The 21,637-nt window shown below is 25.7% G+C and overlaps 3 protein-coding genes across 3 annotated transcripts; 2 read left to right on the plus strand and 1 right to left on the minus strand.

Moving 5' to 3' along the window:
• Positions 1-5,861: 5,861 nt before the first annotated feature.
• LOC107162202 (uncharacterized) lies at positions 5,862-10,433 on the plus strand. The gene is made up of 9 exons (XM_015508990.2): positions 5,862-6,126; positions 6,729-6,881; positions 6,938-7,148; positions 7,817-8,540; positions 8,608-8,793; positions 8,851-8,971; positions 9,657-9,887; positions 9,952-10,063; positions 10,133-10,433. The coding sequence occupies exons 2-9, from the start codon at positions 6,743-6,745 to the stop codon at positions 10,347-10,349; spliced, it is 1,941 nt and encodes a 646-aa protein (XP_015364476.1). The 5' UTR covers positions 5,862-6,126; positions 6,729-6,742; the 3' UTR covers positions 10,350-10,433.
• Positions 10,434-12,067: 1,634 nt separating this feature from the next.
• On the plus strand, positions 12,068-17,419 carry LOC149060899 (uncharacterized). Its single transcript, XM_089217923.1, has 3 exons — positions 12,068-13,435; positions 14,141-14,251; positions 16,965-17,419. Exons 1-2 carry the CDS (start codon positions 13,231-13,233, stop codon positions 14,248-14,250), a joined length of 315 nt encoding a protein of 104 aa, XP_089074049.1. The 5' UTR covers positions 12,068-13,230; the 3' UTR covers position 14,251; positions 16,965-17,419.
• Positions 15,930-21,637, minus strand: MrgBP (MRG/MORF4L binding protein). The gene is made up of 5 exons (XM_015509006.2): positions 21,316-21,637; positions 20,426-20,661; positions 19,292-19,413; positions 19,103-19,217; positions 15,930-19,033 (listed from the first exon to the last, which is right to left on the minus strand). Exons 2-5 carry the CDS (start codon positions 20,583-20,585, stop codon positions 18,210-18,212), a joined length of 1,221 nt encoding a protein of 406 aa, XP_015364492.2. The 5' UTR covers positions 20,586-20,661; positions 21,316-21,637; the 3' UTR covers positions 15,930-18,209.

Here is a 21,637-nt window from a genome sequence, read left to right on the forward strand (position 1 = left end):
TAGAAAAAAAAACCTCCAGTAATATAAAATGACGGAAATTCGTTGAAAAACAAACGTAACAATACACCACCGTTATTTTTTTTTTTTTTTTGTTACAAACCACATTTGTTAACTCTTAAACAACTAATTCACCAAATTATCATTATTATCGTATAGTAATTCTAATGAGTAACTATATAACAACGATAGTAGTTTTTTCAACGGATAAAAAAATTGGTTAGCTCAAAAATATCTTTTTTTTAACATATTTATTTAATTTGTACAATCTGTAAGAGGAATTTATAATAAGCACAATGGAGGAGGGGTAAATAAAATATTATCTTGAATAAAAAAAAATTAAATACATATAGGTACCTGGTACCTGGTACCTATACATTTTAGTATTTTACACATATTATACAATTGTGACTTGTGAGTACAAAAAAATTGTATGAGATTGTTCACTTGGTCAGGTATCTATAAACCTACTTGAGAATTTTAGGTTCCTAAGTGGAATTTTGATAAAATATATTATACTAAGTAATAATTGTGTGATCGTATACATAATATAAACGATTCACTATTTTGTATTTCGAGTTTATCGATGAATGTATAGATTTTATACAATGATGTGTATTTTTTTTCTGTCTGCAATCACTTTTTGGGGCAAAAAATGATTTGACTTTCAACTTTGAGGGCTATTATGGTTATTGGTTAGGTTAGGTTAAATTTGGTATGAATGGAAGTTCGGAACTTTGAAAAGAAGGGGATCAAGCTAGAAAAAATAAAGGTTTTTATGCAGAACCAGTATTTGATAAATTCAATTTTATTTTATTAGTGTCACTGAAAAATAAATGACCCTAGATAGTAAATATAGTTCAAAAATTCACAAAATGTTTATATTCGTATTTTTTTTTAGTTTTATTTTTAAGTTTCTAAACATTGGTTTAGAACACCTTATATCTTCCTTCGCAATTCGCATCGGTCCTCGGTCCATTCGTTCGTTAGTTACCAGCACATGGTTATAATATTGTTGATGCTAGTAGGTATTATTTATAAATAGCCCGTAAACTTATTTCTTGTCATAACTTAGAGTCACAATTGCTTGTATTAAGATTATATAAGATTATATATTGGTTCTATTCAAAAAAAAATTATACTAAATAGTATTAAAAAGTAGTAATGTTTGAGTATTTAATAGGTATAGATTCGTATACTAGCTAGAATTAAAAACATATTGGTACCTATATAAAAAGGTTACCAAACCACTTTTAATTTGCATAATTAATTTATTTATATTTTTATATTTTATTCTTCAAGAAGATAATGGGCCTCGCCGCCCCACTGTTCGTGTTTATGAAATTAAAGTTTATTACATTGTATTAAAATGCGTTTGGAAACCGGGAATTCAGCATGCCCGCAAAACGAGCTTTCCATCATGTTTTTTCTGTATATGTATATACGTCGATAAGAAATTATTCGTACGGTTAAAACGCTTCAAAATGTAATATAAGGCTTAAAAGTAGTTCATACTGTATAATTGTAACCCAAAAAACTAAAATATTATATGAACACAGCAATTTGTCTTTAGATATATTTTTTAAGTTCAAATTTGGACAAAATTAAATGCTTAATCAATGAATAACGATTTTAATTACTTTATTGTAATAATTTAGAAATATTATTATTAGTGGGAACTTAAAACTTTTAATATATTTCAATATATTTTATAAACAAAATTTAATTTTCAAATGCAATGCTTTTTACCTACTGAGTATAGTAAAATAATTTACTTTGATAACATCATAGAATAAGTATAGGTATTACCTAGAAATATAGGCTGACAAACCGTTTTTGCTCAGAATCGTTTTTCCAACCCAATGATTGTTCATTTAATTAAAATTTAAAACATACTCCCACACCTATTACTGTACGACAGATGAGCGGTTATCTACTTTCCCCCTTTTTTAAAAATAATTTTCTTCTACAATTATGCCAGGTACCATACATTGTATATTCTAATTTTATAATAGGTATAACTTTTTTTAATTGATCGTGAAATATTCCCCTACTCACATTTACTGTTTGAACGTTATACCGATCAGATAAATTTCTCTTTAATTTGAAATGGTTGAATAAGGTTTACCTGTATGCATTTTTTTTCTTCAATTATATCGAACCATACCTATATTAATTTTCTATACATAGTGAATGTTAATTCTATATTGCAGACTATATTCTATATCATATTAGTTAGTAGTTTAGGATCTTTGTGTAATTTGACGAATTAAGTGAAGAATTAATATTAAAAATAATATTGATTAGTGGTTAATACCAATATCAATTATTAACTGTAAATTATTAGTATTCTAGTATTCTTTTAGTTTCTTATTGTAGCTAAAAAATATTAAAAATCGTAAGTCATAATTTTTTTTTATAAGCGTTTATAGTTCAAAATTTTACGAAATCTGTCGAAAACGCGAAAATTTGCAAGTAATTTTGAAGTTAAAAATCATAAAATTTTTTACGTCTATAACTAAGGATTAAAAATACAAAACTAAGTTTTCCTTCAAGTAGCTATAGAGAAAACTCGAAGCATCGTTATAGGAAAAATTTTAAGTGCGTTTGAATTTTAAATTTTTACCAAATAGCGTAACGATAACGATTTATCCTGAACCGATTTTAAATATTTGTTATTATTCAAAAAGTATAAGTCGTAGATACGTGAAAATTTTATCAGTTATTTAGATTGGCATTTTCTTTACATGATTTAATTTTAAAAATATTTTGACTTTTTTTTGAGATATTTATAGACAACTGAAATTTTCAATTTTTCTGAAAAATTTTTTTGAAGGGTTGATACAATTTTTTTGGCCCTATCAAAATACTTGAAAATTGAATACAAAGTTCCTCATAAGTTATTCTTATAGTAATTAAAAAATTATAAAAATACATAGGCACAATTTTTTTTTATTAGCATTTGAAGTTCAAATATTGACTAAATACGTAAAAATTACGAAAATTCGCAAATTATTTAAAGCTAGAAATTTATACAAAATTTTCTTTTTAAATCAAAGATTAGAAAAATTTTAATAATCTATAATATATCCTAGACTGACAAATCATCTCCGTTCAGAATCGTTTTTCGTATACAATGATACCTATCATTGCATTCAAATCTAACCTACCCTAGTCAGAGGTCCACGCCACCACCTATTGTACAGCAGAGCGACATCCACTTACCCGCTTTTTTTTTGTGTATCTGTGTACATGATAAGTTGTCGAAATAGTGCTTCAATTTTCAACTTCACTTTAATGGTTGAAAAGTGAATCTAGTTGGTTCGTTGAGGTATGATAAATTTCGAAATTCCCAGTGATTTTCAAAAGCACCGGGAAAAATAAAAAAATAAATTAAGGAAAAACAAGAGTTTTGATAAAATCGATTTTAGACATTGGTATAATTCAAAAACAAGTTATCGTAGGTACATGAAATTTTCACTAAATTTTTATACTGGAATTTTCTATACTTGATAAAATTTTCAACAATTTTTAAGTTATTTACAGAATTTGAAACTTTCCGTTTTGTTAGTTTTTTATTCTATAAATTTCGATAAAATTGTGTTCTTTGAATCATAAAACTTGAAAATTTAATACAATGTTCTCCTTAAGTTAATATAATAACAGTTGAAAATATTAAAAACACATGGGCACGTTTTTTTCATTTAAAGTTCAAATTTCAAAAAAATGTATTGAATTGCAAATTTACAAATTCTTTAGTTGTTAAAAATGTATAAAACATTTAACTTTTATAGCTAAATATTGAAAATTTAAAACAAGGTTCCACGTAAGTAGTTGATTCTGCTCCAAAAAGAATCTAAAAACTATACAAATACAGTTTTTTTTATAGTTATTTTAAGTTGAAATTTCGATGAAATTACATATTAAATAATCAAGAACGACAATTTTAGTTACATTGTTGTAATTTAAAAATATTATTCGTGGATACTTAAATTTATCTGTATCTTTAACAATATTTGTGTTTGTACGTTGGTTTTTTTACGATAATTCAATATTTAAGTGAGTTATGAGCATTTTTAATGTAGTGTATATTTTATATGCTCATAACTCACTTAAAAATTGAATTATCGTAAAAAACCAACGTACAAACACAGATAATGTACTCACCATACGACCATACACTTTCATAATAGATCGATTCACTTTAATTTTTAAACTAAAGGAGCTACAAGTATTCTGCTGAGCGTAAATTTGCTATATTACACACTGGTAAGACGGAGACAACAAATACCATTGTTACGTACTCTTGAATTGTTTACAATATGTTTTGTTCAAATTTATAAGCAGAACCCTTAAAAATATTGTTCTCCGTATTTTTGTATAATGAGTGATTATTTGGTTTAAGTTTACTCAAAGTACGTGATTTTGAGTTAATGTGTTTTATCTATTTTTTCGTTATAGCCATTACAGAACTGTAAACGAAATTTGTCATGTACTATAACAGTGGTGGCTATCATATAGGTATACCTACTCAAAGTTTATCTGTCGATACACTTTATAATTGGGTATTTGGGTGGATGGTCATTGACCGTGGTAGGTACCTCATTAGTGTTTATTATGTAATGATCATAATTTAATAAAAGACATATACTAACCGGCACGGCAGTTAAATAATACTACCTTATGGTTTATAATGCATTCATAATGCAAGTAGTAAGTAATAAGTACTCAACATTAAACAAGACGTCTATTATCTATAATGAAATTAAAATAGAAATACTAGGTAATAAATAATAAATATATTGGATGTAGAAGTCGTAGAATTTGCAATGTTTCTATGAAAATTACACCATTATATTGTTAAGTTCTGTTCTAAAACTAAGCATTTGGTGTGAATAAGTTACCTAATCAATATATTATTATTATTTAAAACTAACTTTTTTTTTTAGTTACATGAAAATATAATACAAAATTAGGTACTAATATAAATTTAAAAAAACTTTATCTATTTTAGATTCTGAGCAGTGCGATAAATTTATTAATTTTACAATGATGTGAGTTTTTTGTGTTTATCATCACGTCTTGGAATAGTATAATAAAAAATCCATTTTTGTTTTTAGTATAGGTAACTCAAAAAAAAAAAAATAACTGTAGATACATGAAATTTCACTGAATGTTTATATTAGCAAATTCGTTACACCATAACATTTTATAAATAATTGGATACATGTTTAGATTAAAGGCATATGAAATTTTCAATTATTATTGTTTTATTTTAGTCCATGTCAATAAAAAAAATGTTCGCTCGAACAAAAAACTTAAACATGTAATACAAGGTTCTTCGTAAGTGGTTGTTAGTACGGAAATTAAAAAAACAAATAAACGTTAATCCACAATAATTTTTTATGAGCGTATGAAGTAGGAATTTTGACAAAATACGTAAAGATCACAAATATTTGTTAATTAATCTGTATAAGAAATTCATAAAAATGTTCTATTTTATTTGACCTTTAAAAATGCAATACAAGATTGCATATACCATTGACTATTGTACATTTGTATCCAAGATCTAAAACAGTTTGAAAACAATGTAGACAAGTTTCAACGATTTTTAAACAAATTCTGAACTTTACATATAAATCAAAACGAAATATTATATTCTAAGATGTCCAAATAACATAATTCATTAGGTGGGTTATTAAACGACTTTCAACATTATGGTTTAGTGGAGATGTTAATAATTTTGGATGTTGGTACAACAACCCAATACCTATCTATGATAATTTGTGTTCGAGTGATAAGCTCGATCAAAGATATATTATCTTTAATCGTTGTGATAAGCAAAATTTCTATCAATAATTTAAGGCTATGTTTGAATTATTAATATTGGCCATTGGGTAAAGAAACAAAATTAAAAAATAAATAACCCATGTTATGAAGATATTTTACGTTTAAAAACTGGAAAGTATTGGAAACTGTTAAATACTACCATACCCTTCAAGAATATTTAATAATATTCATATTTACAATAATTAATTTGAAGGCGTCTACTCTTTTAATCATGCTTTTAATTTCAGTAATACCTGAGTCATAATAATCAAACAAATTATTTTGACAACTTACACAAAGGTAATATTTTTATTAAATATTTTAAGATTTTTGTAAATTATTGTTAGCAATATTAATATTACTATTACTTGAACTAATAGCTAAAATCAGTTGGTTTAGTTTATTTTAATTATTATATATAAACAATTATAAAACTCTAAATTTATTTGTATTTGCATTGTTTAAATAAATGGATAAGTCAACTTAAGAATATTGTACCATTTTGTCAATCATAGTAATCATACTATTCAGTATTCATAATTTTGAGCTTTGAGTTCTCAAAATTCTACTGTATTATAAAAATGTTAAGAACAAATTTAAATGGTTTTAAATGTATTTAAATTGTTATATTTTAGTAAAAATCATAGATTATTTTCCATACTACCATCATTTAAGCTCATTTGAAATAACATTATTAAGATTTAGGTATATTGTATACTTAATAATTATAATAATAACAATGAATTTTAAAAAGTTAATATGCTTACTACTGTTTTTAGTGGTATACCTACTTAAATAAATACAATTAAGTGTACAAATGTCAAATATCAATTGTTAATTATTTGTTATAATATTATATACCTAATTTACTGCTTGGCTAATAATTTCATTTTCATTTTTAGACTACAAATTTACTATGAATACAATCAGCAAGTATGTGCAGTATCTGCGACAAATTCATATTTTATCATCAAATATTTTGAAGCAACAGTTTATAATTAATCAAAAACAAATTTCAACTAATACAAATTCAACATTTTTATATTTTTCTTCAAGTAATTAATTTTAGGAACTATTTATAATAATGTTTAATGCTTATAATATTTCACAGGTTTTAAATCAATGAGATACTTATCAAATACTACTAGTCAATTGGGTTTATCTAACATAATTCCTTCTAATGATATTTTAATAACTAGTATAAAGAGTGCAAAACAAACAAGTGATGTGTTACAAATGTTAAGGCTTCATAATACTGCAATGAGTGCTCCACAACATTTACAAGCATTAAATTCTTTATTTCTACTACAAAAAAGCAGAAGGTAAATAAATAGTAAATTTTAATTTATTTATTGTTGAAATTTAACTCAATGCTGAGATTAGTTAATACATATAAAAATAAAAATAAATGCAATAATTTTAAACATCAAGAAATCTAGTATTATTTTAACATATATACAGTGAAAACTCTCTATAACGGACCTGAAGGGACCATGTAATTTCATTTGTTATTGAGAGTTTTCGTAATACAGAGTAATAAATAGGTTTTAAATCAAACCAACCATTATAAGTTAACTTAATGTTATTTACGTAATATAGAGTTTTTCGTTGTAACGAGTTTTGTTTTAAAGAGTTTTCACTGTATTTTGAAAGGAAAATATTTTTTTTTTTATATCATTGTTATACGATTTGTTCAATAATTCAAATCAAGTTTTTCATTAAAGTATATTGTAATGTAGTCTGGTGCTACATTTTTTTAAATTATGAACTATGCAAATTTTACATTATCCTTATTTTTAAAGTATAAATAATTATCATTTTATTATTAACTTCATTCAAATATTAAAACAAAATGATTTTTTTTCACCATTGGGATGTTACAAATTGTGTATTATATTATCAAAAAAAAAAAAAAAAAAAAATGTGACCAAAATATAAATGCATAGTATATATTACATGAAATTAATCAACACTCTTGTTTTTATTTTAGAACAAAACTGTCAAATGAAGAAGTAACAAGAAGCCCAGAATTTACAGCAATGTGTCGCAAAATTCAAAATTATTCAAGAAATCTTGATCTAAATGATGTAATGAATAGTGTCAAGTGCTTATCTTATTTGGGCGTATCTGTTAATAGTAACATTATGCAGATGTTATTACAGTTGATTAGTAAAATGATAAATGACATGTCTTTACAGCAAATCACATTTTTACATTTTTTGTTAAAAGAATTATCATCATGCCCTTTAGTTGATGCCTTAAAACTTGCATTGCCAATAGTTTTTGAAACACAAGTACAATACAAATTAGAAGATAATTTATACTGGCAAGTTGAATTCCTCAACTATATTGCTAAACACAGGTTGTCTCAAGAAACATATGACTTTGTCATGTCAAGAATCATAAGAAATATTGATCAAATAAGTCCTAAAATTGTTCAAAGTTTATTACTTTGTTTATATTACAAAGACTATTCAACTGAAAAATATATTGATACAATTAACAGATGTTTACAATATTATACAAATCATCTAGATTATATAGCTGAAATTTCAGATATTAATGCTGTCTTATCAAGAATGATAAATAAGTATTCTACAGATTCTGAGTTGTTTTATAATGAGCAATTTATTAATACAGCTGTGAAATTTGCGATAAAGAAGGAAGAGAGTTTTGAACCTCTAGCATTCATATTGAAAAAATTAAATAGGATTGTAAGTTATATTGATTTTTTACAATTTTATAAAATTAATAGAATATTGATAATCATTGTATTTTTAGGGATTTGTTCACCGTGGATTACTTGATTACATGACAAATAAACTAACAAGTCAACATGATATCTTCGAGAATGTTAAATTTGGAGTATTATTATCTTACATTGCAGCATGTGCTAATGCAAATTATATTCCACCAGGTTTCGAAGAGTTAAAACCACTTATTTTGACAAGACTTAACATGCAAAAGGTATTAATAAATAGTTTAATAAACTCATTATATTAATTGTATTATTTATTATTTCAGGATGTTTTAGAATTACCATGGTTGGTAGTGACATTTGACTTGGCTGTTTTAGGCTGTTGGTCAGAAGAACTTTTAGAAAGAGTATTTTCTAGAGATTTTCTTTATGGATTCTTAAAACGAAGTAATCTATTACCAGTTTAAAATTAACCTGTCATCGGTATCACTATATATTGTAACATGATTGGTATCGTATTAGTGTTACGCTAACATTATCGTTTTGTTGGTTCTGTGAATTATTTATTTAACTGGGAATAGTGAAACATAGATAAAAATATTTGTTTGGTTGTATCTTACAATAGATAATTGTTTAATACCAAATTTTCGATATGAAAATAAAAAACAAATCACTTTGTAATCATCCTCAATCTCACTTAACCACGCACACACTTTTTCACAATTTTTTTCCATTATTTATAAGTATATCAAAAAAAAATTATGTTCAAAAAATTATAATACAGTTAGTATCGTGTGAGCGGGACACTATTCTAATCGGTACTGCGTAATTTTACCAGTCATAATATCTACCTATATATGTTTTTGTTGTTATTTTAATTTATTATTATTTAGGTAAGAGGTATATTGAGTTTCAAAACAATCTATTTTTATTTGAACAAGTGGTTTCTAAAATAAGTTTAATTTTAGCAAACGCTAACACACCGATATCGATGATGGGTTAAATAGAAGTATAAAAAGTAGTAACTAACATTTGTTTTAACAATTAAAAAAACTTATTCTACATTTTAATTTAGTTTATTCAGTTTAATGTATCAATTAAATCTTTTATTATTGTTTATATATCTAACTAGGTGATAATATACATGATCATATTATGTTGCTTAAACTGTACCAAGCTTCAAAGACTTTATATCCTGGTGGTTATAATGGATCATTGCCACCTCAGGAAATTATTGAAAAAGCTATTGATATTTATCAACATAATATCAATGACTTTCCACTAAAAGCTGCCTTAGAACATGGTTTGGGTGGAAGTGATTATGTGTTAACAGGGGTCCGAAGCCAATTGGGACATTTTATTGGTTCGTAATATTATTTTAAGACATAAAATTTAATTTTAACTTCATTCAACATATTTGATTTTAGATCATTTAGTAGTCATGAGACCTGGTGGATACCCTGTTGCCATTAAAAATGAAATCAAAGATAGTAAATCATTGTTGTTGGAAAACATTGTTGATTCTAGTGATAATCTTGCGTAAGTTGACTCACTGACTGTTAATTTATACATTAGTTTACAATAATATTTATATCTTATTATTTTTAGAATTGGTATATTACTTTACAAACCAAATAGCTATGCCATCAATTTAAATTGCTTAAGAGGTCCATACATGCTTACAAACAAAACAATTGAAGCTTTGGGTATAGGAGTTTTACCAATATCAATGGATGTTTGGGATGGTCTTATTGATTATGAAAAGATACCTTACATTATGAGAGAGTTAAAATCAAAGGCTGATCTTAATTTAATTGCAGAGTAGTGTTATGCTATGCATATTTTTTTATATGTACATGTATAATTATACAATTAACACTTCATTCATTAAACTGCAGTTTAGTTAAAATTGTTTTACTATAATTTAGTTTTAAAATGAACTATTACGTGAGTTTGGATTTCTATTGGAAATATTTAACTACAATTTATAAAAACTTACTTTTTAATTTAATTTAAATGTTGTTATAGTTTTGCTCATCATTATGATTTATGTCATAAGTTAAAACTGCGTTGCCAATTTTACATTAATATGATTATTTTTTGTAAATTATTGAACTATTTATTATGAACATGGGTTATGATCATACAGATACAATCAAAATATCATATTTTTAATTGGCCAGAAGCTCAGTTCAACTCAAAAGCTTTATCAAAAACTGGTCAAATGTAAAACAATGTGAAAATGGTTTTGCGCAGGAAAGAATCACTCAAGCTGTAATCCAAGCTAATCAACCAAATTTTCATACTATAAAGAGGAGAAATTATACTGTGCAAAAGTTGTTTTTAATTTTTCGATATCACGAATACAAAAAAAGTTCTTACTGGATACATTATTTTTGAGTTTTTCAAACTTTTTTTAGTTCTAATATTGAAAAAATAAAAACACATTGCACTGTAAATATTCTCCTCTTTATAGTATGAAAATTTGGTTACATAGCTCGGATTACAACTTGAGTGGTTCTTTACCGCGCAAAACCATTTTCACAATGTTTTACATTTGTAAGAGAGACCACACATGCTGGTGTAGTGTCCTCTTAATTATTAATTTATCTTGACAATATTCTTAGGTTGATAATAGAATTTCAAATGATCTAACAATTACACTCTTAGCTTATAAAGATGTTTGATTAAAAATATATTCATTATTTGATTGATATTTTCAAATATTAAACATTTTTAAATAATTTATTTCTTTAATCGATATAAAACATTTTATTTTTTTTTTCACACAGTTGTTATATTGTCTTAAATGTAATTAAAACATATAATTTTTTATTTTGATTAATATTTTATTTAATGTTTGCCATATTATATTGTAAAAATAATTCATGTGTCATTGATTTTATAATATTCAGATAAGCCATTATATTGTTAATAGTGTCAGTGGCTAATAAATCAATACATATATTATTAGTTTTTTAACTTTTGAATAATAATACTTAAACATAGTTTTACCTATTATTTAATTATTATATCTTATGAAGAATGTATAGCTATTTAAAAATATAATATTTTTTGGCATTTAGTTTCAACAGTAATTTACAAAAATTTTTTACTTTTAATAAATATTACATACTATTGTAAAAACTGCAATTTTTATATCATCAACCATTTTATAAATTATTGTTGAAACTGAATTTATAAACTTATTATACTTTGAAATAGCTATCAATTTCTTTCATAAAATATGTACATCAAATAATTATTTGTAAAACTGAGTAAATTTAAATATCATTTTTTTAAAGTTCAAAAACCATTAACACAATCAATATTAACAACATAATATAGAAATACAAACAGCAAAATTAATTAAAATAAAAAAATAATAGTATCTTGTTGCTTTTAAGTGAAAAAATTAATTTTATAATGACATTTAATGGTAAAAATAATTATTTTGAATAAAAATGTATTCAAGTTTGAAAATATCAATCTAATAATCTATGTATTATTTTATACAAATAGCTCTATGTCGAGTGTAAGTAGAGTAATTTATTTATCTAAAATTCTATATTTAGCCTAATTATATTGTAAAAGAAAATTATTTACAAAAAAAAAAAAACAATTTTTTTTAAAATAGTTATTTTGCCTTTTAGTTTGCTCAAGTTATCTTTTATACCATTGTGAGCTGTAGTAAAAAGTAACATTAGTTACTGACCTCTAATTCAGGAAACATCTATGTTTTTGAACATTTAATAACTCTCTTCCCAGAAACAACCTTAACAAGCTAATAATTTAAAGGTGATATGTTTGGCAACTGGGTGCCGTTATAATCTTAGAATTAATTATATCTTGTATCATTGCATATTAAGTTCCTGTGTACTTAAAGTCTTAAAGCACTGAAATATATTTTTGTGTTAGACTACTTATCATAGTAATTATTTGAAATTTGAATTTTATCAATCGTTTGAAAAAACTGGTTTAACTTACAAGTTTAAATCACATAAAAATTATATAATATTATATTAATTATCACTCTAATTAGTCTAATTCAATAAAATAATTTGTCATACAGTATATTACTAAATACTCTATTCAAAAAAATACATAAAATACACCATTTGGCAAATCTAAATGAGTCGTACCCTCTTCCCATTCCCCTATGAATCCCGGAATAAAAATCCCCGGTAAATAAAATCCCCATAAAAAAAATCCCCGGAAAAAAATAATAATGATAATAAAAAATCCCCAAAGCAACTAATTAGTATTTAAATTATAATAATAAAAATAATAATATTATATTATATTATATCTTTATACCTATATTATTAATTAATATATGCAACAAATATTCATTTACAAAATTTATATTAAAAAATTCAAAGTATTTGTATTAAGTATGAAAAAAATATAAAATATAAAAATATAAATGTATAAATAAGAACACGTATAAATAAATACATAAATATGACTGTTACCGACCAAAATGTTCACATTCATACCACAAATTTAGTGTGCAATAAGAAAGCGTTTTACAGATAAAAAAGGTTCACGGGCTGCCAGTTGCATAGAGCAATAAAATGTGAAATTGGGAAAATACAAGTTATAAAATGATTATTTAAACGTCTATCTATACGTTATTATAATGGTTACGGTTAGTACATCTTCAGTTCCTGTTAAGTAACTTTAATTTGTATGACTGTGCGACTATGGAAGTCGTTAAATCTAATCAAGGGAACGATAAAATTTGCTTAAATGGTTATACTTATGTACACCAAAAAGACTGTAAGTTTTTCAAGAGATGGAGGTGTGCAAAATATAGTTCATTTCAATGTTTAGCTATTTTAAAAACATCGCATCAAAATAGTAATCCAAGGGAGATCCATGAACACAATCATTCTGCCAATAAAAATGGTAAGATTTATTTTAATTTAATAATTTTACATATAGTTAGGACACTTATATATTTATGTGTTATAAATATGTTCTCAAATTGTAATTATTTTGTCATGGTTAATTTGAGATAAACCTAGTTATATTTTAAGCTGGTAGGTAAAAAAAATTTTTCCAATTTCGTTCATAACATGAACAAAAATTGTTGCGATTAAAAAAGAAACTTTCTGCAAACTACCGACGCGACGGCGACGGTACGAATAATAAATTATATAGCACGACAAGTTATTGTCGATAACAATATTTTATCATAGGCCTCGATAGGTACCTAATACTGAATTAGTAACCAATTAGTACACCCAGAACTAAACAAGTAACAAATACTACAGTAACAACACTATAAAAATAAAAACAATATATATACAATTTTTTTCTAATTTTTAAACTACATTATGATATAATAAATATAATTTAAATGCATTTTATAGTGCATTTCTTATAAAATAATATGTTGGTACAAATTAAAAATTCATATTTATTAAAAAATTTTAATGTTTTAAATGTAATTGTATAATTGTATAGAAATTAAATATTTTATGCTGTATATGTATATTAATGTATCATTATTATTATTTATTATTTTTTTTTTACCAACTAATATACATACTCTAATAGTCTAATATACTAATTAGGTATATTATTATAATTATGTAATTTTTTAAATAGTTGCTTTGGGGATTTTTTTTCCGATTACCTCCCCTATAACAAGATCTGTGATTGCTCTGCTGCAGTCGCAACCATCAATGCCGGAACAGATGGTCACAAAGATTGCTTGAGGTAGTTATAAATGCGAGTTTTGATAATTTTTTTGTCCCTCTGCGTTCTTATTTTAAGGAACAGGCTAACAGAGTATATTATAATAGATTACATTAGTCCATTCTCGCCTGAATATATGATACTCCAATATATTAACCATTTTTTGTAAAGTACTCAAGTCAGTAAATCTTATTCAAAATATAATGCAGATATTGTAGAAATATTTATAAAATACTATCTGATACTCTTGTACTTTGTTACCCGTTAAAAATACCAACTCTATATGATACAAAATTTGTGTTTAATTTTTCATTTAACACCCAATGAAGCTAGTGATGTTCAAAAAACAAAAATATTATAATAATTAATATAAATAAAATATTAAATAATATAAAACATATATTATTATAATATATATTTCGATATTTAAACCACGGATGTAGACTCTATAGAATCTGATGTATCTATATAAAGTATATACTACTACTACTACTACTGATTACTACAACAGCCCATAATGACCCTTAGCTTCCAAAACAATTCTTCTCCACCTGTCTCAGGCCACGATCTTTAGTTACATTTCTCTAATTCTGTATACCCAGCTGTTGCAGATCCTTCTCGTCCATTCTTTGTACATGACCTAATCATCTTATTCTTCCTGCCTTAATGAATCTAAATATATATTTTATTTTTTAATATTTGTTCTATTTCATTATTTCTTATCCTCCAACTCCCTTCTTCAAACACAGCACTAAATACTTTCCTTACTACATTTCTTTCAAATGTTTTTAATTTGTTGCTATTCGCATTTGATAACGCCCAAGTTTCGGCTAAGTAGCACAATACCTGCTTTATAAGATTTTTATATAACTTCAACTTTGTGGTTTTCGATAACAGCTTTGATCTAAAGAGTAAGATATTGGTAAAGTATGCATGATTGCTAGCCCTAATTCTTCTGTTAATTTGTTCGAACATTTTTTAGTATTATTGAGTGCAGAACCAAGGTACATGAAACTCAAAGTTATTACTCAACGACTTCTAAGTTATTCTCACCAATTGTAATGTTCTTTACTCTTCGCCGTGCTTTTACTGCAGATAGTTACAAGTATTTAGTTTTATCTGTGCTATTTTTAATCCTATACAACTTCCTTTGCTTTTAATATTAAAATAGGCTTTTCTCATGGCACTTACAATTCTTGCTATTAATATAATGTCATCAGTAGTTTATGCGCAGATTTACCACGATTTATTAATAATGCTTCCAAATTTGATTTATACAGGGTGTAACAGAAAGACCTGACCAGAAAAAAATAATTATGCCAATTCACCGTATGACAATTTTTTTAAATATTATATGATGAATAAATAATTTAAGAAATATACTCAAGTCAGCAAATTCTCAAAAATTATATTTTTTTAAATGTTATTGCGTTCACAATTAATCTAATCAAAAAGAAAAATAAACTACTTGTTTTAGATAAATCTTTTTACCATCAAAATTGTTCTTATAATCAGATTCATAAATAGGCTATTTTGAATTTATCCAACATTTTTTAAATTAAATTTATTTATTTTTATTTTCAGTACTAAAAAATAAAACAAAAAATGTATTATACATGTAGTGCTAGGTTCAATTAATGAATGAAAAAAAATAAAAATAAAATAATAATATTAAAGTGAAAAAAAATTAGTCCAAATGTCAGTTCTATCAGTTACATCTTGTATACTTGTTAAAATGCATGCTTTACATTTCAAAATGAGAATAAATATATAGTTAAACAGCTGCAGTTTCTCACAAAACGGAAAATTAAATTTATTTTAATCGGCTATTGAGAAGAGTAACAGAGAAAACTATATAATTGTTATTTGTCAGAAAGAAACAGACGCTTTTGGCTCCAAGGCCACAATTCATTCTTGTAATATAAAGTATATATAAATTGATATTTAACGTCTAATAGCGTCCTTTTTACCAGTCAACAATTTTTTTCAAAAAAATGCTTTTTTGATAAGTTATTATTTAAGACAAGGAAAAAACCAAATCAAAAGTTTTGAACAAATTAAATTATAATTTATATTTTCAAAAATACACCATAGGTAATATTATACAATTATGTGGTCTTCACATGATGTACAAGTTTGAGTAATAGTTACATAGTTAATGTAAATAAGTTTTGTAACTTGTAACTAGTTACAAATTACATTTTACTTATTGTACAATTTTATATTTATAAAAAGAAAACTAGAAAATTAAGTTATTTTATTTTATTGAATAGATTCAATATAAAATTAAAATTAAGATTATTAAAATAATATTTTCTACGAATGTAATAATTTTTATTTACATTTTTACAAATCTATTTACATTAAAATTTGACAAAAAAAGCAAGTCTGGTTAGATGTGTTGATTTTAATTTTAATTGAACCTTTGATGACGATTCTCAAATTGAATAAATAATTTAATTTTAAATATTGCAGCCAAACATAAAAATCAAAACAAAGTTATTTCTAGTGGCGGTCATATGATTTTGTCATGGAGGAGATTATGACTGATTTTTTAACAATGACTATTTAATTATAAAAAACTAGATATTTTACATTGAAAAAAGATCATGGGGGATCTACTTCACTCATCCCTCCCTTTTACCGTCACTGATTATTTTAATGTATAAATTAAATAATATAAAAGAAATTAAAAAAATATTGCTGAATTGAATAATTAACAAATAAATTATAGAAACAAGACTGCCAGTGTTGTGTAAGCAGAGGATCCTAAGATTCTTTGGCCACATTATAAGAAGGGATGAATCAAGCCTGGAGAAGCTAGTGATCGAAAGAAAAATAGAAGGAAAAGGAAGCCGCGGAAGAACACATGCGTTGGATAGACCAGATCAAAGCCATCAATGGCTATCCACTGGGGGAGGCAATTCGATCGGCAGAAAATCGTGAGATCTGGAAAGGGATTGTTGCCAACGTCAAATATTGAACACAAATAAAAATAACGTAGTTTAAATTATTTAAATCATTGATACAATGATATATTTATATATAATTAAACGTGTTTAAGTCTAACATTATCAAAATACATACATCAAAAATAAGTTTTATGGTACACATTAATTATTAAAATTGTTATAATGTGCTATGGAGTAAAAATCAATAAAATAAAAGTTAGTTTGGTTTTTAAAACAACTTGCATAACTGTTTTAGTATTTAAGTGAATGTATAACTTATAACACTGGGACATTTCTACCAAAGTTAAACAGAAAATACAAGCAATTTAATTTGCACACTATATTTATTTGAATACAAAAATAAAAAGAGAATTATATTATTATTTATTAGAAAAGTACTTAAGGACATTTAAGTAATGAGCAGATTTTGTTTTTGATTTTTTAAGACTGTATTTGTAAGAAAAAAAATTACCAGGTAATATTTTAAAAGCTTAATGAATTAAAGAAACTAATAAAAAAATTAATTACTTAAGTTACTACCTTCTCTAATTTAAAGATTTCATATGTATTATAAAATTATGTTAAATGAATTGTTTGTACTTGTTTTAAAAAAGTCTAGTAGTTAACCAGTAAAAAAAAAATAAAAATATTTTTCCTTGAAAAACAATTATCTAAGACATGATTTGTGAATAATTAATAATTGGTAAACAACATTGTATGATATTTTCTAGTTAAACCAGAAATTATTAAATACAATTTTTTTATTTATATTTAAAATATTTAATTTATTATCTATACTAAATAGGTAATATTTACTGAGATGAAAAAAATATTAATTTTACTTTAATGTACACGTTTTCAGAAATTAATATTTATAATATTTAGGATAACATAATTTACCTGCAATATCATATAAGTGCTATTAAAGAAATGTTATAAGTCACATTGAACATTAAAAATTTAATGTTAAATGATTTAACAAAAAGGTCATATTTTGTGTTCCATTACTCATTAGTCATTTTAAAAATTTATGAATTTTTGTTGCTACAAGAGCGTCTACCTAATGATTGTATATCTGGAGATTGTTGAACTACTAATAGATCGGATGTTACTCTATTACGTATTTTAGCTTTTACTTTGTTATTTGCTTCATTTTTACCTTGTATCAAATTTTTAGATTTTGATTCCGCTAAAGATGCAAATTGCTTTTCAGGTTTTAGGCGTTCAATTTTTATTTCTGGTAAAACTAGATCGACTTGATGTCCAAACTTTAGACATGCTTTTTCTAATGCAAGTTTAGATTTCTGGTCTTTATCACTAGAGCGCAAGTTTGATTTTCTACTAGTAGTTTCAGGTGTAACAGAACGGTTTGAAGTTTTACCTCTAAAATTCTCTGGAGTTACTGATCTAGATGAGCTATCCGAAACAGTTAAATCTGTCAAATTATTTTTATGATTCCTACGCTGTTTACTATTATCAGAACTGAAACTAGATTCTGACACGTTTCTACTTTTCATTTTTCGACCTCTGAAATTTGAGGTTATTTCAATCTTCTCCACATCCTTAGATTGATTTGAATTTTTTTTATTTAACTGTTTTGAATCTTTTAACTTATTTTTTTCATCAGATTTACTATTTTCTAGTTTATCATTTGTACGCAATGATCTTCTAGTACATGGACCATCATCAGATCCAACATCATTTGTCTTAGCTGGAGAGCTTTCTAATAATGTTGAAGGAATTGTCTCATTGAGACCTTCCTTCGAATCTACAGAGGACATCGAATTAGACTTGGATCTTGTTTTACCACTCCAATTTAATAATTTTTTCTTATTAGCTTCCTCGAGTAAACCTTTAAAATAATATCAATTAAATAATATTCAAGATAAAAAATTTAAAAAAATCATTATAATCAACTTACATTCTTTTTCCATTTTTTTAATTTTTTCTCCTTGTTCAGCAATCAACTGGTCATATTCTTCTGGTAAAACAAAGTCTTTCTCAGTAACATTAAAATTTATATGTTCTATAACATCCTAAAAATAAAAATAAAAATATTAGACTTAATTATGTAGAAAGGTGAAATATCATCAATAAGGTTATTATTTACAGCAGCTCTAATATCCCATTTAGTTGACAAATAATTCCATAAGACATCAATTGGTATATTAATTTTTAATTCTTTATTTATTTTTTGTTGTAGTAGAAGCATACTCAAGTGTTTATTAATTCCTGAAACCAAATACAATATTTTACCAGTTATAATTTATGAATATAATTTGTGTATTTATGTATATTATAATTGTACAGCAGAATCTCAATTATCTGAAATAATAGGGCACCTAGTTCAAAATTACAGTTTTTTTAACACTAGATATATACATTAATATTATATATATTTGATATGTGCATACATATCATGAAAATAATAAAAAACATATACAATATGTACAAGGTATTTATAATTATAATTATTATTAATATAGAATTATGATATACATTAATTTATTACATATGCAATTAATTCTTATTATGTCAAAGTCAAACGTCGCTATTTCAAACCTTTCATTATCTCTAACTACATTTAAATCCCCTTAAAACCACCATTACACTTGATGATGTTAGCTCTTGATAAATCGATATACATTGAATCATTTTTTGTTATCTTGAGTACACAAATAATATTTTTATTTAAGGTAAGAACAAAAAATTATTTATTTAGATAGTTATTGAAAAAGGATAACCGTAAAAATTTGAAATCGCCAATGAATTCAATATTCTACCAAATACAATATCATCAATTATTCAACAGAAAGATAAAATGTTGAATTACAATTGTTTAAATATGTAAAATGAGGATGACTTCTTAATTGCTATCAGTCAAATTTTATTAAAGTGGTTTACTTTGAAAAGATAATAACATACTATTAAATGGAGAAATTCTACTTGAAAAAGCAAATAAATATGCACAACAACTAAGAAACTTGATATTTCAAAATTAGCCCTGTTTCCCTTGAGATTTGACATGACGAGAATCTACTGTAAATGATTATTTTTACAATTATTTAAGATAATATGTTATGATACACATTTGGTATATCTTTATAATAACTAATTTACCTAAACAATCAACAATAAAAATAATCATTATTAGTCGATGCTATTTTAAAATCAATAATGAATTGATTTGAGGAGAGGTTAGGTTGATGCACAACCAATGCAAACAGTGACACATCGAACTTACCACAAGGCTTTAGACGTATCATGTTATAAAGCAAACATTTCTCAAGTTTTGTAGTCCATTCAAAATTTATAGTTTGCTTGACACCAGTGGGATTGCTGTTGTCCGCCATTGAACAATTAGAATTAGTCGCATCCGATTTGGACAGTGATTGATTTGACATGACTGGAAAATGATGATTGTTAGGTACTTGTTATGCGATATTAGTGTTGGATGAGGTCAAACAATTCTTGATAACACTGAAAAAATTAAGACGGTATTATAATATAATAGAATATATTAGAATATATATGACATATACCACTACTACACTATAATATTATTTATTATGACAAATGATCTCTTCACCAATGTAAGGCATGAGTACGCTATAAGTATATATAATTAACACGTAAAGTCACGAGACGCCCGTCGCAATCACTTTAAAAAAAAGAATATTCGTAAGTGGTATAGAACAACAATAATGCGGACGCCATTTCGTCGGAGTTGGGGTTATCTGTCGACCCGAGTTATCTATGGCTGCCTGAAGACAAAGGGCAATTAGTCCCTGCATATTATTTTCATAATAACCACAATAATAATAATAACAATAACGGATTTGGTTATTGTACCACCATGTCGGCTGTTGACTATCAACTGCGAGAAACACCGCGAACAACGCACACGACGCCACATAGCAATAGACCGAAGAACGTTATAGTTACCCAAGTAGGTACCCAACGCCCATTATTACCTGCGCTACAGTTATAAACATTGATCCGGATATAGCATCAAACATTGTTCCGAATTGTTAACATTGTAATTCGTAGCAGTTGTCAAACGTCGAAGTAAAACCAAGATGGCGGGGACGCGCGAGTGAATGAAAAACGACAAGACTGTTATAGTCGACTCACCTATTTGGAAGTTTACCGTTTGCCAGTTTATCCGTCACGAACCACCGTCAGTATCCGAAGAGCCTTCTATAAACTATGAGCCAACAACAGTTGAACAGAGTGAAAGCCGTAGAATGAGTCTACTCATGGACGAGTACAATATACGAGTTTACTATGGACTCAAACTAATGTGCGTCAAATGTAGTATTGTCGTCAATGTACAACGATCAATTTTGTCCGTTCGCGGTGGGTTACACGGGCACCACCGCCGGTGCTGCACTCTGTGCGGTACCACGATGAGCAATCACTATGAAATAATAAATTTGAAATTTACCTCCAGCAC

This window comes from Diuraphis noxia, unplaced genomic scaffold (genome assembly GCF_037042655.1).
Source record: "Diuraphis noxia isolate RWA-SAM2 unplaced genomic scaffold, SU_Dnox_SAM2 contig0001, whole genome shotgun sequence".
Classification (NCBI taxonomy): domain Eukaryota; kingdom Metazoa; phylum Arthropoda; class Insecta; order Hemiptera; family Aphididae; genus Diuraphis; species Diuraphis noxia.

Excerpts from the sequence above, each read along its gene's own strand:
- LOC107162202 (XM_015508990.2), top strand. The coding sequence starts at position 6,743 with ATGAATACAATCAGCAAGTATGTGCAGTATCTGCGACAAATTCATATT. Across the intron at positions 7,149-7,816 it reads CTACTACAAAAAAGCAGAAG|AACAAAACTGTCAAATGAAG; the intron begins GTAAATAAATAG and ends TTTTTATTTTAG. Across the intron at positions 10,064-10,132 it reads GATTCTAGTGATAATCTTGC|AATTGGTATATTACTTTACA; the intron begins GTAAGTTGACTC and ends TATTATTTTTAG.
- LOC149060899 (XM_089217923.1), top strand. The coding sequence starts at position 13,231 with ATGGAAGTCGTTAAATCTAATCAAGGGAACGATAAAATTTGCTTAAAT. Across the intron at positions 13,436-14,140 it reads TCATTCTGCCAATAAAAATG|TTGCTTTGGGGATTTTTTTT; the intron begins GTAAGATTTATT and ends TTTTTTAAATAG.
- MrgBP (XM_015509006.2), bottom strand. The coding sequence starts at position 20,585 with ATGTCAAATCAATCACTGTCCAAATCGGATGCGACTAATTCTAATTGT. Across the intron at positions 19,218-19,291 it reads AATGGGATATTAGAGCTGCT|GATGTTATAGAACATATAAA; the intron begins GTAAATAATAAC and ends TTTTATTTTTAG. Across the intron at positions 19,034-19,102 it reads TAAAAAAATGGAAAAAGAAT|GTTTACTCGAGGAAGCTAAT; the intron begins GTAAGTTGATTA and ends ATTATTTTAAAG.